At 45.6% G+C, this 16,237-nt stretch overlaps 1 protein-coding gene across 10 annotated transcripts in view; it reads right to left on the bottom strand.

Moving 5' to 3' along the window:
- LOC111961224 (mitogen-activated protein kinase 10-like) overlaps window positions 1–16,237 on the bottom strand; it is a 115,582-nt gene that overhangs the window by 47,112 nt on the left and 52,233 nt on the right. For 8 of the 10 annotated variants that reach the window (XR_002876981.1, XR_011476712.1, XM_023983315.2 and 5 more), the window contains 3 exons: window positions 9,311–9,449; window positions 8,738–8,903; window positions 7,380–7,451 (listed from right to left, as the gene is read on the bottom strand). Coding sequence is in view for 8 of the 10 variants with exons in the window: in XM_023983315.2 (XP_023839083.1) it covers window positions 7,380–7,451; window positions 8,738–8,903; window positions 9,311–9,449 (377 nt within the window). In the remaining 2 variants the exon portion in view is untranslated. The remainder of the gene's footprint in view (window positions 1–7,379; window positions 7,452–8,737; window positions 8,904–9,310; window positions 9,450–16,237) is intronic. The other 2 variants (XM_023983321.2, XM_070440315.1) reach the window with 1 other exon arrangement.

Raw genomic sequence — 16,237 nt, 5'->3', positions numbered from 1 at the left:
ATCCATCAGTTCTTACTCCTTCAGGTGCTATCACCAATTCGGCCTCAACTAAGATATTGATATCCACTAACCAAGAAAAAACCTCTTCAGATGAACAGTCTGATAACATATCATTGGTATAGGATAGTTTTTGTTAGAAAAAAGTGCATATTTCAGGTAGAAATCACAGTTTACAATTGCACCCACCATCACAAATCGACTAGATTACTAGATAGAGCAACGTGTTGACCAATTTACTCATCATAAAACATTTCATAAAAATAGAAACAAAGCTAGCAATGGAAAAGACCAGTTCTTGTGATTTCAGACCATATTTCAGATTTCTAAGCGTTTTCAGCGAAAACACAATAAATCGATAAGTAGCATACCACATGAAAAAACGTTACCAGAAGCATCGATTCCAGCCAAAGAGCGCTATAACGTAATCACCGCCAAAATATATTAATTTTTCACTAACTTCTCAAATTCTTCCGATGACACTCCTGTAACATCATTTTACAATATACATATACAGTTTGTTCGAAAAAGGTGCATATTTAGCCATAACAAAACCGGTGGTTACACAATAAAAATACTAGGAAATCAAGCTCAATTATGTCTGACGTCATCTATCAGAGTGATCTAGTTTAAATTGAAAGCTATCATATACTTGACTAAAAAATACAGGGTTGACAGCAATCGAAAGACAAATTAGTTCTTAATGCAACCGCGGATTTACATTTTTAAAATTATCCTTACTTTTAAATACAGGGTTGGCCAGTGAAGCTATACCAAACAAATGGCGAATTATGCGTTTAAAATATTTCGACAGAAACACGGTTATCATATTAAATATTGCTTACTTTGAGCTGTTCTTCCATCATATTCTTGGCAATGTATCCTTTCTATGTTATAAACGTCTTTTGGTCGATAGATGTCCTTGTCCTTCGAAATGTTCCACCACCAACGAACCGGACCTCCCTAAAACGTGTGTCCAAACTTTCAGAACGCACATACCAGAAATTCCTCAAAAATCGCACTAAAACAATAATATGCATATTGTACGATCAAGAATTTAGCACGAGGCAGTTTAATTTGGAGACACAAATATGCTAATGCGGAACAGCACCCCCTATAGTTGCAAGAAGTTAAGACAACTGGGAACTGGGAATTATGTTTTCGAACGATCATCCAGACGGCAGACATTCTTGACCTGAAGATCACTGATGTCATGATTTGAGCTCGTTTTTTTTCTAGTTCCCAGTTTATGCTCAGCTGTGCCTCGCAAGTGCTACACCAACTGATCTATTTTGTTATCAAAGCTTTAGTTTTGAAATATATTATTGTCGGGAGAGAACAATATTGGCAGGCCAGGTATATAACCAATATGCTGTAATAATCTATTAGGCCTACTGCACAAACCTCATTCCTAAAGAGCTGTTTTTATTAGGTTAATGTAAAAAAATGTAATCATGTAAAAAAAAAAAAAAATAGATGTTGCTTTTTGACTGCGAAAGTGATCTTGACTCAGAAGAGGTTGGTGACCACTGATCTAGCAAGAGTATGTGAGTAACGCCACACTGTCCTTGCAGGGCTTTTCTTAAAGCACAAATCATGCAGAAGAGGACTGTAGGTTCTCGTAACTTCCAGATTTCACTCTGCTGGCGTCTTGATTGGCATTGACTATCATGTTAGGATGATGACACATTGGCCTTACAGTGCATTCTGGACTTCAGCATGAATACAAGTTTCTGAAGGGGTTCAACTCAATTCACTGTTGGTGAATAAATTAATACTTATGATTGATTATTACTTATGACTTATTGTTTTAGAGACACCAAATATCCTTGTTTTGTCCTGGCATACACCCTGATAGATGTACGCACGCACGCACGCACACACACACGCACACACCCTCAAAGCTAGAATGCTAATTAGCAGTAATTATCGGCATGCATGTTGCTCTCCCATTAGCTCCAGGGGGCCATCCCTGCCATGCTGGGATATGTAACCTGGGGGGCATGGTGTACAGTGTCTGACCCCACAATGTATACAACACACTCCAGGCAGACGCACACGGCGCCAGAAATATTCCAATAAATATTCAGAGTAAGGGATGCCTCATTCTGCCAAAGGGGTGCCAAAATAAAATTGGTTAAATACAGGATGGATTCCCATAGAAATATAATTAGTCATTCCATGATGGATCCATGGCTTTGTCATCACATACTTCAAGTAATTAATTTATATAAACAGGACTTGGAGAGAAAAAATAATAATAATTCTGTAGGGGTTACTGAATTGATGGTGAATTATTGAAATGGTGATATGTTATTATTAAATATATTATTTGAGCTATTAGAGGTGTTATGAAACCAGCCAGTACAGTAGCAAGATTGGTTAGAGACAATAGAGCTGCGCGGAAACCATTGTACCTAACAGAGGAGTACAGGCCACGTATTGATTTGATTCACCTTCAGAGAGTCTGAGAGTCATAGGGCTCTATTTTCGGCTGCCATTAACACACGCTCTTTGGCAATTTTGACTTGTAAAAGCCAGGCGCCAGGGTTGGTAATTTACTTGTCTTACATCAGCTTACTTGTGGAGGGAGGGGTGGAAATATTTTTGTTGTGTCCTTAAAAATGTGCACCAATGTGCAAATTTCAAGCAGCGCTACTGGTGATATTTAAGACTCATCAAAACCTGTTCTTAGCTGTAACTCAATTGGTTATGGCATCGATTTTGCCAGCAGAGGCGTACAGTAGCCTAATCAATAAGTGCTGTTATTGTGAATTGGAAACATCAAGGAGCAACAACAACTCAGCTGCGAAGTGGTAGGCCACACAAGCTCACAGAATGGCACCGCCGAGTGCTGAAGCACATAGCACGTAAAATCTGTCCCGGTTGCAACACTCACTATCGAGTTCCAAAGCTTGCCGCCATTGAACTACGGAGCAGTGGAAACGCGTTCTCTACTTCCGGCGCCGAAAAGAGATGGCCGCCTCGCTTCGCGTTCCTTGGAAAATATGCAGTATTTTGTTTTTTTACTGTGTCATTATCTTAAATCGGTACCCCAGGTAATCTTAGATTTCATTACTACAGTCGGGAGGAACTACTGAATATACGATTAACGTCAACTCATCATCGTTCCTACCAGGAATATGACTTTCCCGAAACGGATCCAGTGTTTTGCTTCCACCCAATACAATGATCTGATCCCAGCCGGCGACCCTGTGCGACGCCGAAAAAGGGGCAAACGAGGCGGTCTCGTGGTCAGCTTCGAGACGGGCACATCGCGCTCCACTCCCTAGCATACTACTCGCCAATGTCCAGTCTCTTGACAATAAGGTTGATGAAATCCGAGCACGGTAGCATTCCAGAGAGACATCAGGGATTGCAACGTGCTCTGCTTCACGGAAACATGGCTAACTCAAGAGACGCTAACGGAGTCGGTGCAGCCAGCTGGTTCTCATGCATCGCGCCGACAGAAACAAACATCTTTCCGGTAAGAAGAGGGCGGGGGGGTATGCCTTAATGATAACGAGACGTGGTGTGATCATCATAACAACACACAGGAACTCAAGTCATCTGTTCACCTGATCTAGAACTCCTCACAATCAAATGTCGACCGCATTACTACCAAGGGAATCTCTTCAATCATAATCACAGCCGTATATATTCCCCCCACAAGCAGACACACGATGGCCCTGAACGAACTTTATCTGACTCTGTAAACTGGAAACCACACACCCAGGCTGCATTCATCGTAGCTGGGGATTTTAACAAGCTAATCTAAAAACAAAACTCCTAAATTCTATCAGCATATCGATTGTGCTCCAGGGCTGGAAAAACCCAGATCATTGTTATACTAATTTCCGCGACGCATATAAGCCCTCCCCCGCCCCCCTTTCGGAAAAGCTGACCACGACTCCATTTTGTTGATTCCAGCCTACAAACAGAAACTCAAACAACAAGCTCCAGGGCTCAGGTCTGTTCAACGCTGGTCCGACCAATCTGAATCCACTTCAAGACTGCTTCGATCACGGCGGATTGGAATATGTCCGCATTGCGTCCAACAACAATATTGACGAATATGCTGATTCGGTGAGTGAGTTCATTAGAAGTGCATTGACGATGTCGTACCCACAGACAACGATTAAAAACATTCCAAACCAGAAACCGTGATTGACGGCAGCATTCGCGTGAAACTGAAAGCGCGAACCACTGCTTTTAACCAGGGCAAGGTGACCGGAAGCATGACCGAATACAAACAGTGTAGCTATTCTCTCGCAAGGCAATCAAACAGGCTAAGTCCCAGTACAGAGACAAAATACGATCGCAATTCAACAGCTCAGAAACAAGAGGTAGTGGCAGGGTCTACAGTCAATCACGGATTACAAAAAGAAAACCAGCCCCGTCGCGACCAGGATGTCTTGCTCCCAGACAGGCTAAAAACTTTTTTGCCCGCTTTGAGGACAATACAGGTGCCACTGACACGGCCCCCTACAAAACCTGCGGGCTCTCCTTCACTGCAGCCGAGGTGAGTAAAATATTAAACGTGTTAACCCCGCAAGGCGCGCAGGCCCAGACGGCATTCCCAGCCGCGTCCTCAGAGCATGCGCAGACCAGCTGGCTGGTGTGTTTACGGACATATTCAATCAATCCTTATCCCAGTCTGCTGTTCCCACATGCTTCAAGAGGCCACCATTGTTCCTGTTCCCAAGAAAGCTAGAGTAACTGAGCTAAACGACTACCGCCCCGTAGCACTCACTCTCCGTCATCATGAAGTGCTTTGAGAGACTAGTCAAGGACCATATCACCTCACCCTACCGGACACCCTAGACCCACATCCAATTTCCTACCGACCCAATAGGTCCACAGACGACGCAATCGCAACCACACTGCACACTGCCCTAACCCATTCGACAAGAGGAATACCATGTGAGAATGCGTTCATCGATTACAGCTCAGCATTTAACACCATAGTACCCTCCAAACTCGTCATCAAGCTCGAGACCCTGGGTCTCGACCCCGCCCTGTGCAACTGGGTCCTGGACTTCCTGACGGGCCGCCCCAGGTGGTGGGGTAGGTAACAACATCTCCACCCCGCTGATCCTCAACACTGGGGCCCCACAAGGGTGCGTTCTAGACCCTCTCCTGTACTCCCTGTTCCACCCACGACTGCGTGGCCATGCACGCCCCAACTCAATCATCAAGTTTGCGGATGACACTACAGTGGTAGGCTGATTACCAACAACAGACGAGACGGCCTACAGGAGGAGGTGAGGGCCCTCGGAGTGTGGTGTCAGGAAAATAACCTCACACTCAACGTCAACAAAACAAAGGAGATGATTGTGGACTTCAGGAAACAGCAGAGGAGCACCCCCCTTCCACATCGACGGTCAGTAGTGGAGAAGGTGGAATTTTAAGTCCTCGGTGTACACATCACGGACAAACTGAATTGGTCCACCCACACAGACACGCGTTGTGAAGAAGGCGCAGCAGCGCCTCTTCAACCTCAGGAGGCTGAAGAAATTTGGCTTGTCACCAAAAGCACTCACAAATTCTACAGATGCACAATCGAGAGCATCCTGTCGGGCTGTATCACCGCCTGGTACGGCAACTGCTCCGCCCACAACCGTAAGGCTCTCCAAGAGTAGTGAGGTCTGCAGAACGCATCACCGGGGGCAAACTACCTGCCCTCCAGGACACCTACACCACCCGATGTCACAGGAAGGCCATAAAGATCATCAAGGACAACACCACCCAAGCCACTGCCTGTTCACCCCGCTATCATCCAGAAGGCGAGGTCAGTACAGGTTGCATCAAAGCAGGGACCGAGAGACTGAAAAACAGCTTCTATCTCAAGGCCATCAGACTGTTAAACAGCCACCACTAACATTTAGCGGCCGCTGCCAACATACTGACTCAACTCCAGCCACTTTAAAAATGGGAATTGATGGAAATTATGTAAAAATGTACCACTAGCCACTTTAAACAATGCCACTTAATATAATGTTTACATACTACATTACCCATCTCATATGTATATACGTACTCTATATCATCTACTGCATCTTGCCATCTTTATGTAATACATGTACCACTAGCCACTTTAAACTATGCCACTTTATGTTTACATACCCTACAGTACTCATCTCATATGTATATACCGTACTCTAACCATCTACTGCATCTTGCCTGGCCGTTCTGTACCACCACTCATTCATATATCTTTATGTACATATTCTTTACCCTTTACACTTGTGTGTGTGTATAAGGTAGTAGTTGTGGAATTGTTAGGTTAGATTACTTGTTGGAACTCATTGTCGGAACTAGAAGCACAAGCATTTCGCTACACTCGCATTAACATCTGCTAACCATGTGTATGTGACTAATAAAATTGATTTGATTTGATTTGATTTGATTTGATTTGGAGTGTGAATCACGCTTCAACTGGCAGTCCGACGGACAAATATGATTTGGCGGATGCCAGGAGAACGCTACCTGCACCAATGCCTAGTGCCAACTGTACATGTGGAGGAGGAATAATGGTCTAGGGCTGTTTTTCATGGTTAAGTCTAGGCCCTTAGTTCCAGTGGTCGGGAAATCTTAGCAAGCGTGACAAACACAGAGCTATCATTAACTCGTAATGACACACAAGTACGAATTAAAGCTGGAAAGGATCTTGCCAAACGAATTGTTGGCAAACAGTTTGGGGAAGGCCCTTTCTTGTTTCAGCATGACAATGCCCCTGTGCACAAAGCGAGGTCCATACAGAAACGGTTTGTCGAGATCGGTGTGGAAGAACTTGACTGGCCTGCACAGAGCCCTAACCTCAATCCCATTGAACACCTTTGGGATGAATTGGAACACCGACTGCGAGCCAGGCCTAATCGCCCAACATCAGTGCCCGACCTCACTAATGCTTTTGTGGCTGAATGGAAGCAAGTCCCTGCAGCAATGTTCCAACATTTATTGGAAAGCCTTCCAAAAGATAGGCGGCTATTATAGCAGCAAAGAGGGGACCAACTCCATATTAATGCCCATGATTTTGGAATGAGATGTTCGACGAGCGATACTTTTGGTCATGCAGTGTAAAATCCAAACATGATTGCAAACACGACATGCACAACTCTTGTTGAAACATTTTCATACAACAAAGACACCTTCCCTGTAAGCTAACACAATGTAAATATACGGAACGAGTGAAATTATAATCTGCAGTGCGATTTATGTAACTTTTTTTGAACAATTTCTGTGAGGTCGTACTTTATCGGAGCTCCCGTTTATTAAAAATGTTACGGTGTGTTCACAGCTGTCTTTGCGAGGGGAAAATGGCACCCGTATTCTTTGAATGAGATCAACGGCCATTATTTACATTATCTGAATAAGGATACAGTCCCGGCCAGGGAACAGGATTTTGTGACGCACCATTTCTCCCATAATGCACCCCACCGACCATATATCCACTGCAGGTACAGAGAGAGAGTGAGAGATAAGTCAGAGGTTAGCATTAGAAAAGAAAACGTAGGCTTTTTCTTAGTTCCTTTATCCTCGATTCCTTTCTCCTCTCTTCTTTCTCAAAACGAATTAGAGGTGAAGATTCAAGGTCCCTCCCCTTGGACCTTCAAGTTCTCCTCCAATGCGTTTTGAGAATGAGGTGAGGATATGATAGAGGGTGCAAGGAATCGAGGAATGAGGAATTGAGAAAGAACCCTTGTCGGTAGAGAGCTATCGGAAACAAAGTCATTTGAATGTGGCGGTTGATTATTCAGACTGAGAAATAATTAGTGTGAGAGAAGAGAGGTAGCATGCAGACAAATTACTATTTCACTAATAAAGAGAAGCAGTTAGAGTCTCCAGGGGCTTTGCTGGAGGCAGGAAATCCATGGTCTGCTCTCCCTGCCTACGTCTAGTCTAGTTTTATATTTAACCAGGTAAGTTGACTGAGAACATATTCTCATTTACAGCAACGACCTGGGAAATAGTTACAGGGGAGAGGATGAATAAGCCAATTGGAAGCTGGGGATGATTAGGTGGCCATGATGGTCAGATTGGGAAATTAGGCAGGACACCAGGGTTAACACCCTTACGATAAGTGCCATGGGATCTTTAGTGACCACAGAGAGTCAGGACTCTCGTTTAACATCCCATTCGAAAGACAGCACCCTACACAGGGCAATGTCCCCAATCACTGCAGCATATTTTTTTTTTTACCAGAGGAAAGAGTGCCTCCTACTGGCCCGGCAACACCACTTCCAGCAGAATCTGATCTCCCATCCAGGGATCGACCAGTACCAACCCTGTTTAGCTTCAGAGGCAAGCCCGCAATGGGATGCAGGGTGGTATGCTGTGAACCATACAGCTATTCAGTAATCACCAAGGTCACCAGTTAAATACACAAAGAGTACAGAGCTATAAAGGTGTATTTACGCATTCATTTACTCAATCCATGCAGTGGAGGCTAGAGTTAGCTACCGGAAGTAACTTTATCTCATTTTCAAAAGGGTACTCTGATTCGAAACACAGTGCAAAAAAATTAGGTGTTCAAGGCACACACTTCAGTAATAGTTAAGGTGACAAAGAAGAAGATATGCTTGTGTTCTGTGTCACCAGAGGTGTCAGTGAGTTATGGGTGTTAATTGACCCCAACCCTGGCTGTTAGTGCAAGTGCATGTTACAGTATTAGAACACACCTAACCAGTAGCATGTTACAGTGTTAGAACACCAGAACCCATTCTAGAACCTGTCTTACCGTTCTCTTTGTATCCCATGCCCAGGATGACCTCTGGGGCTCTGTAGTACCGCGTCACCACGTACGGGGTCATCATGAAGCTGGTGCCTGCAGTCCTGGCCAGGCCAAAGTCCAGGATTTTCAGCGTACAATCAGACTTCACCACTATATTGCTAGGTTTCAGGTCCTTCAAAACGGAAAGCAACATCAAAGAGATGAGGATTATTGAGGTAAAAGTTTAACGGGTGATGCTAGCTACTACAGTATTTTTATTTGAAATGTCGACAGATGGCATTTCACAGACAAAACCGGTTGCAACGACGTAACTTCCACCAGCGCTGCCCACTGGGTTATGAGCAGTGCAAGGTTGAGCATGAGTAATGTTTACTATATCCAGAACATCCTAGTACATAATATCAAAGACTAGGATTACTGCTGGAGACCTGACGGAAAATTTGATTAATTATATTTCTAGGTTGGAGGACGTCTCACTATGTGTATGATGCCAGCGGAGTGCAAGTGTTTGATGCTACACACATGCGCGTACAGTACACGTAAAGGCACACGCACTCACACACACACAGGCCTTCTCACCCTGTGTATAATTCCAGCTGAGTGCAGGTGTTTGATGCCACACAGCATCTGGTAGAGCAGGTAGGACATTCTCTCATGGTCTAGCTCCATCTGAATCACCTGGCATAGGTTGGCATCCATCAGCTCCATCACCAGGTACCTGGGATGGTGATACATACAGTTATAGTATGTTTTCACAACTGGAAATGCACTGATGCTGAGACTGGCTTTCTGGACACAGATTAAGACTAAAACGCATGTTCAATGGAGAATATGGCTGTAGTAAAATAATCTCCAGAATGTCACTGTCATCTTTGCTTCAGAAAACCCTCAACACCAGAGAGAGACAGGGTAACACAAGGAGAGGTTCTAATAGCCTACACTTCAGCATAACTCGTATAATATGTCATGTTTTGTCATTGATTATCATGTCTTGTCCCTGTGCTTCCCTCTGCTGGTCTTATTAGGTTCTTTCCCTTTTTCTATCCCTCTCTCGCTCTCTCTCTCTATCGTTCCGTTCCTGCTCCCAGCTGTTTCTCATTCTCCTAACGACCTCATTTACTCTTTCACACCTGTCCCCTATTTTGCCCTCTGATTAGAGTCCCTATTTCTCCCTCTGTTTTCCGCYTCTGTCCTTGTCGGATTCTTGTTTGATGTTTGCTGTTCTGTGTCCTTGTTCCGCCCTGTCGTGTTTTTGCCTTCTTCAGATGCTGCGTGGAGCAGTGTCTATGTCAGCTACGGCCTGTGCTTCCTGAAGCGACCTGCAGTCTGTGGTCGCGTCTCCAGTCGTTCCTCTCTACTGACGAGAGATTTCAGTTCCTGTTTTGGATTAACCTAGGATAATATCCAGGAGTATCTTTGTTTGTTAAAGACTGGAATAAAGACTCTGTTTCTATTAAGTCGCTTTTGGGTCCTCATTCACCAGCATAACAGAAGAATCCGACCAAGATGGACCCAGCGACTATGGATTCTCTCAACACTGCCGTCGAGTTCCAGGGAGCAATGCTCGGCAGACACGAGCAGGAATTGTTTGCTGCTCGTCATGCCGTTGAGACCCTGGCCGCTCAGGTCTCCGATCTCTCTGGACAGTTTCAGAGTCTTCGTCTCGTGCCACCAGCTACTTCCTGGTCTTCCGAGTCTCCGGAACCTAGGGTTAATAACCCACCATGTTACTCTGGGCAGCCCACTGAGTGTCGCTCCTTTCTCACCCAGTGTGATATTGTGTTCTCTCTCCAGCCCAACACGTACTCAGAGAGAGAGCTCGGATCGCTTACGTCATATCACTCCTTACTGGTCGGGCTCGGGAGTGGGGCACAGCTATCTGGGAGGCAAGGGCTGAGTGTTCTAAGGATTATCAGAGCTTTAAAGAGGAGATGATACGGGTTTTTGATCGTTCAGTTTTTGGGAAGGAGGCTTCCAGGGCCCTGGCTTCCCTATGTCAAGGTGATCGATCCATAACGGATTACTCTATAGAGTTTCGCACTCTTGCTGCCTCCAGTGACTGGAACGAGCCGGCTTTGCTCGCTCGTTTTCTGGAGGGACTCCACGCTGAGGTTAAGGATGAGATTCTCTCCCGGGAGGTTCCTTCCAGCGTGGACTCTTTGATTGCACTCGCCATCCGCATAGAACGACGGGTAGATCTTCGTCACCGAGCTCGTGGAAGAGAGCTCGCGTTAACGGTGTTTCCCCTCTCCGCATCTCTACCATCTCCTCCACCGGCTCAGAGACTGAGCCCATGCAGCTGGGAGGTATTCGCATCTGACTAAGGAGAGGGAACGGAGAATCACCAACCGCCTTTGCCTCTATTGCGGTTCTGCTGGACATTTTGTCATGTCATGTCCAGTAAAAGCCAGAGCTCATCAGTAAGCGGAGGGCTACTGGTGAGCGCTACTACTCAAGTCTCTCCATCAAGATCCTGTACTACCTTGTCGGTCCATCTACGCTGGACCGGTTCGGCTGCTTCCTGCAGTGCCTTGATAGACTCTGGGGCTGAGGGTTGTTTTATGGACGAAGCATGGGCTCGGAAACATGACATTCCTCTCAGACAGTTAGGGAAGCCCACGCCCATGTTCGCCTTAGATGGTAGTCTTCTCCCCAGTATCAGATGTGAGACACTACCTTTAACCCTCACAGTATCTGGTAACACAGTGAGACCATTTCTTTTTGATTTTTCGTTCACCTTTTACACCTGTTGTTTTGGGTCATCCCTGGCTAGTATGTCATAATCCTTCTATTAATTGGTCTAGTAATTCTATCCTATCCTGGAACGTTTCTTGTCATGTGAAGTGTTTAATGTCTGCTATCCCTCCTGTCTCTTCTGTCCCCTCTTCTCAGGAGGAACTGGTGATTTGACAGGAGTGCCGGAGGAATATCATGATCTGCGCACGGTCTTCAGTCGGTCCAGAGCCAACTCTCTTCCTCCTCACCGATCGTATGATTGTTGTATTGATCTTCTTCCGGGGACCACTCCCCCTCGGGGTAGACTATACTCTCTGTCGGCTCCCGAACGTAAGGCTCTCGAGGATTATCTGTCTGTTTCTCTCGACGCCGGTACCGTGGTGCCTTCTTCCTCTCCCGCCGGAGCGGGGGGTTTTTTTGTTAAGAAGAAGGACGGTACTCTGCGCCCCTGCGTGGATTATCGAGGGCTGAATGACATAACGGTTAAGAATCGTTATCCGCTTCCCCTTATGTCGTCAGCCTTCGAGATTCTGCAGGGAGCCAGGTTCTTTACTAAGTTGGACCTTCGTAACGCTTACCATCTCGTGGCGCATCAGAGAGGGGGACGAGTGAAAACGGCGTTTAACACTCCGTTAGGGCATTTCGAATACCGGGTTCTGCCGTTCGGTCTCGCTAATGCTCCAGCTGTCTTCAGGCATTAGTTAATGATGTACTGAGAGACATGCTGAACATCTTTGTTTTCGTTTACCTTGACGATATCCTGATTTTTTCACCGTCACTCGAGATTCATGTTCAGCACGTTCGACGTGTACTCCAGCGCCTTTTAGAGAATTGTCTCTACGTGAAGGCTGAAGAAGTGCGCCTTTCATGTCTCCTCTGTCACTTTTCTCGGTTCTGTTATTTCCGCTGAAGGTATTCAGATGGATCCCGCTAAGGTCCAGGTGTAGCGATTGGCCCGTTCCTAAGTCACGTGTCGAGTTGCAGCGCTTTCTCGGTTTCGCTAATTTCTATCGGCGTTTCATTCGTAATTTCGGTCAAGTGGCTGCTCCTCTCACAGCTCTGACTTCTGCCAAGACTTGCTTTAAGTGGTCCGGTTCCGCCCAGGGAGCTTTTTGATCTCCTCAAGAAGCGTTTTACTTCCGCTCCTATCCTTGTTACTCCTGACGTCACTAAACAATTCATTGTCGAGGTTGACGCTTCAGAGGTGGGCGTGGAAGCCATTCTGTCTCAGCGCTTCCATTCTGACGATAAGGTCCATCCTTGCGCTTACTTTTCTCATCGCCTGTCGCCATCGGAACGCAACTATGATGTGGGTAATCGCGAACTGCTCGCCATCCGCTTAGCCATAGGCGAATGGCGACAGTGGTTGGAGGGGCGACCGTCCTTTTGTCGTTGCACTGACCATAAGAACCTTGAGTACATCCGTTCTGCCAAACGACTTAATGCACGTCAAGCTCGTTGGGCGTTGTTTTTCGCTCGTTTCGAGTTCGTGATTTCTTATCGCCCGGGGGATAAGAACACCAAGCCTGATGCGTTATCCCGTCTCTTTAGTTCTTCTGTGGCTTCTACCGACCCGAGGGATTCTCCCTGAAGGGCGTGTTGTCGGTTGACTGTCTGGGGAATTGAGAGACAGGTAAAGCAAGCACTCACTCACACTGCGTCGCCGCGCGCTTGTCCTAGTAACCTTCTGTTCGTTCCTGTCTCTACTCGTCTGGCTGTTCTTCAGTGGGCTCACTCTGCCAAGTTAGTGGCCACCCCGGCGTTCGGGGTACGCCTGCTTCTATTCGCCAGCGGTTTTGGTGGCCTACTCAGGAGCGTGACACGCGCCGTTTCGTGGCTGCTTGTTCGGACTGCGCGCAGACTAAGTCAGGTAACTCTCCTCCTGCCGGTCGTCTCAGACCGCTTCCCATTCCTTCTCACCATGGTCTCACATCGCCTTAGACTTTATTACCGGTCTGCCTTCGTCTGCGGGGAAGACTGTGAGAGCCGCCAATAAACGTAGGATTAAGAGTCTAGGTATTGTGGGTCAGAGAGTGTGGCTTTCCACTCGTAACCTTCCCCTTACGACAGCTTCTCGCAAGTTGACTCCGCGGTTCATTGGTCCGTTCCGTGTCTCTCAGGTCGTCAATCCTGTCGCTGTGCGACTGCTTCTTCCGCGACATCTTCGTCGCGTCCACCCTGTCTTCCATGTCTCCTGTGTCAAGCCTTTTCTTCGCGTCCCTATTCGTCTTCCCCCCCCCCCCGTCCTGGTCGAGGGCGCACCTATTTTCAAGGTACGGAAGATCTTGGACATGCGTTCTCGGGACGTGGCCACCAGTACTTAGTGGATTGGGAGGGTTACGGTCCTGAGGAGAGGAGTTGGGTTCCATCTCGGGACGTGCTGGACCGTGCGTTGATTGATGATTTCCTTCGTTGCCGCCAGGGTTCTCCTCGGTGCGCCAGGAGGCGCTCGGTGAGTGGGGGGTACTGTCATGTTTTGTCATTGATTATCATGTCTTGTCCCTGTGCTTCCTCTGCTGGTCTTATTAGTTTCTATCCCTCTCTCGCTCTCTCTCTCTATCGTTCCGTTCCTGCTCCCAGCTGTTTCTCATTCTCCTAACGACCTAATTTACTCTTTACACCTGTCCCCTATTTTGCCCTCTGATTAGAGTCCCTATTTTCCCCTCTGTTTTCCGCTTCTGTCCTTGTCGGATTCTTGTTTGATGTTTGCTGTTCTGTGTCCTTGTTCGCGCCTGTCGTGTTTTTGCCTTCTTCAGATGCTGCGTGTGAGCAGGTGTCTATGTCAGCTACGGCCTGTGCCTTCCTGAAGCGACCTGCAGTCTGTGGTCGCGTCTCCAGTCGTTCCTCTCTACTGACGAGAGGATTTCAGTTCCTGTTTTGGATTAACCTAGGATATATATCCAGGAGTATCTTTGTTTGTTAAAGACTGGAATAAAGACTCTGTTTCTATTAAGTCGCTTTTGGGTCCTCAATTCACCAGCATAACATAATAACTTTCACTGGAACAGAGGTCTAATAAAAGAGATGAGATGCTTCAACCCAAGAGGCCCTACTCTAATGTGGGCTCCCGAGTGGCGCAGTGGTCTAAGGCACTGCATCTCAGTGCTAGAGGTGTCACTACAGACCCAGGTTTGATTCCAGGCTGTATCACAACAGGCAGTGTTGAAAATGTGTTCTTAAATGACTTTCCTAGTTAAATTTTAAAAAATACAGTTGATTCCCATTCTCCTCCCTTCCTCCTTTATTCCCCCTTTACATCTATTCTCAACACAATGGACACCACACTGCAGAACATCAATGGGAATTTACATACTCTTTGTTTTACAATGATTAATGACTGTCATCGTGCTCGTTACCATATTGAGCATCTTGTCATTTTATCATAATGCCTTGACACACACCATTGACTGAATTGGCAGGTGTATTTCTCCTTTTCTGTACATACAAAAATGTACATACTTAAAACTTCTCTTGGGTAGGGGGCAGTATTTTCACCTCTGGATGAAAAGCGTGCCCAAAGTAAACTGCCTGTTTCTCAGGCCCAGAAGCTACGATAAGCATATAAGCATGTAGATTTGGATAGAAAACACTCTAAAGTTTCTAAAACTGTTAAAATAATGTCTGTGAGTATAACAGAACTGGCGAAACCCCGAGGACAAACCATCCAGGGGAAAACAAATTGAGGTCATAGGATTTTCCAATTGTTTTCTATGGGATACCCTTATTGTTAGGAACCTGGTTGCAGTTCCTATGACTTCCACTAGATGTCAACAGTCTTTAGAAATTGTTAGATGTTTTTCTTTTGAGAAATGAAGAAGTAGTCCTATTCATTGTAAGTGTCACTCCAGGTGGACTCTACTGTTTTGGTGCGCGTGAACTGGAGCGCGCTTCACGTTGTTTTTATCTGATATTAGAAACAGTTTATTCCGTTTTAAATTTTATCGATTATTTACATTTTAGGGTACCTGAGGTTGGATTTGGAACGTTGTTTGAAATGTTTGGACCAAGTTTACAGGTAACTTATTAGATACTTTGTAGGCATGTTGGGCGAGTTGAAACCGGTGTATTTCTGAATCAAACGCGCCCAAAAAAAGGGAAATTTTTGGGACATAATCGAACAAAAGGACCATTTGTGATGGATCTGGGACATTTTGGAGTGCCAACAGAAGAAGATCTTCAAAGGTAAGGCATTAATTATATCGCTATTTCTGACTTTTGTGGCGCACCTGCCTGGTTGAAATATGATTTTCATGTGTTTGTATGCGGGGCGCTGTCCTCAGAAAATCGCATTGGTTTTCTTTCGCCGTAAAGCCTTTTTGAAATCTGACACAGCGGCTAGATTAACAAGAAGTTAAGCTTTATGTTGATGTATAACACATACTGTATATTTTGAAGAATGTTAAATATTTGAAGTTGGTATTTTTTAATTTCGCGCTCTGCAATTTCACCGGATGTTGAAGTAAAACATTATTTTACTGTACATAGAAAAGCCCATACTTTTTAAAATTGCTGTAATACATTTTTAATTTCAAGCACATACTTTGTTTAATTTTGTGCAGTTTTGGATTGAAAACAAACTCCATTCCTCAGAGACACACCATTCCTTGCACTGCCTTAGACAAGCATACTGCATTCCATTCACTGCAGTATCAGCAATCAACATATTCATGAATCATTCAGTACAAAAAGACAGAGCCCGAGGCTTCAAATTATACTACCCTAATATCACTTTCACTGACATCACTCTTAGTGGTTATTTTCTCAGACTGA

The sequence above is a fragment of the Salvelinus sp. IW2-2015 genome, linkage group LG4q.1:29 (assembly GCF_002910315.2).
Source record: "Salvelinus sp. IW2-2015 linkage group LG4q.1:29, ASM291031v2, whole genome shotgun sequence".
NCBI lineage: Eukaryota > Metazoa > Chordata > Actinopteri > Salmoniformes > Salmonidae > Salvelinus > Salvelinus sp. IW2-2015.
The sequence above is the reverse complement of the archived record's forward strand: the minus strand, read 5'-3'. Positions and strand labels throughout refer to the sequence as shown.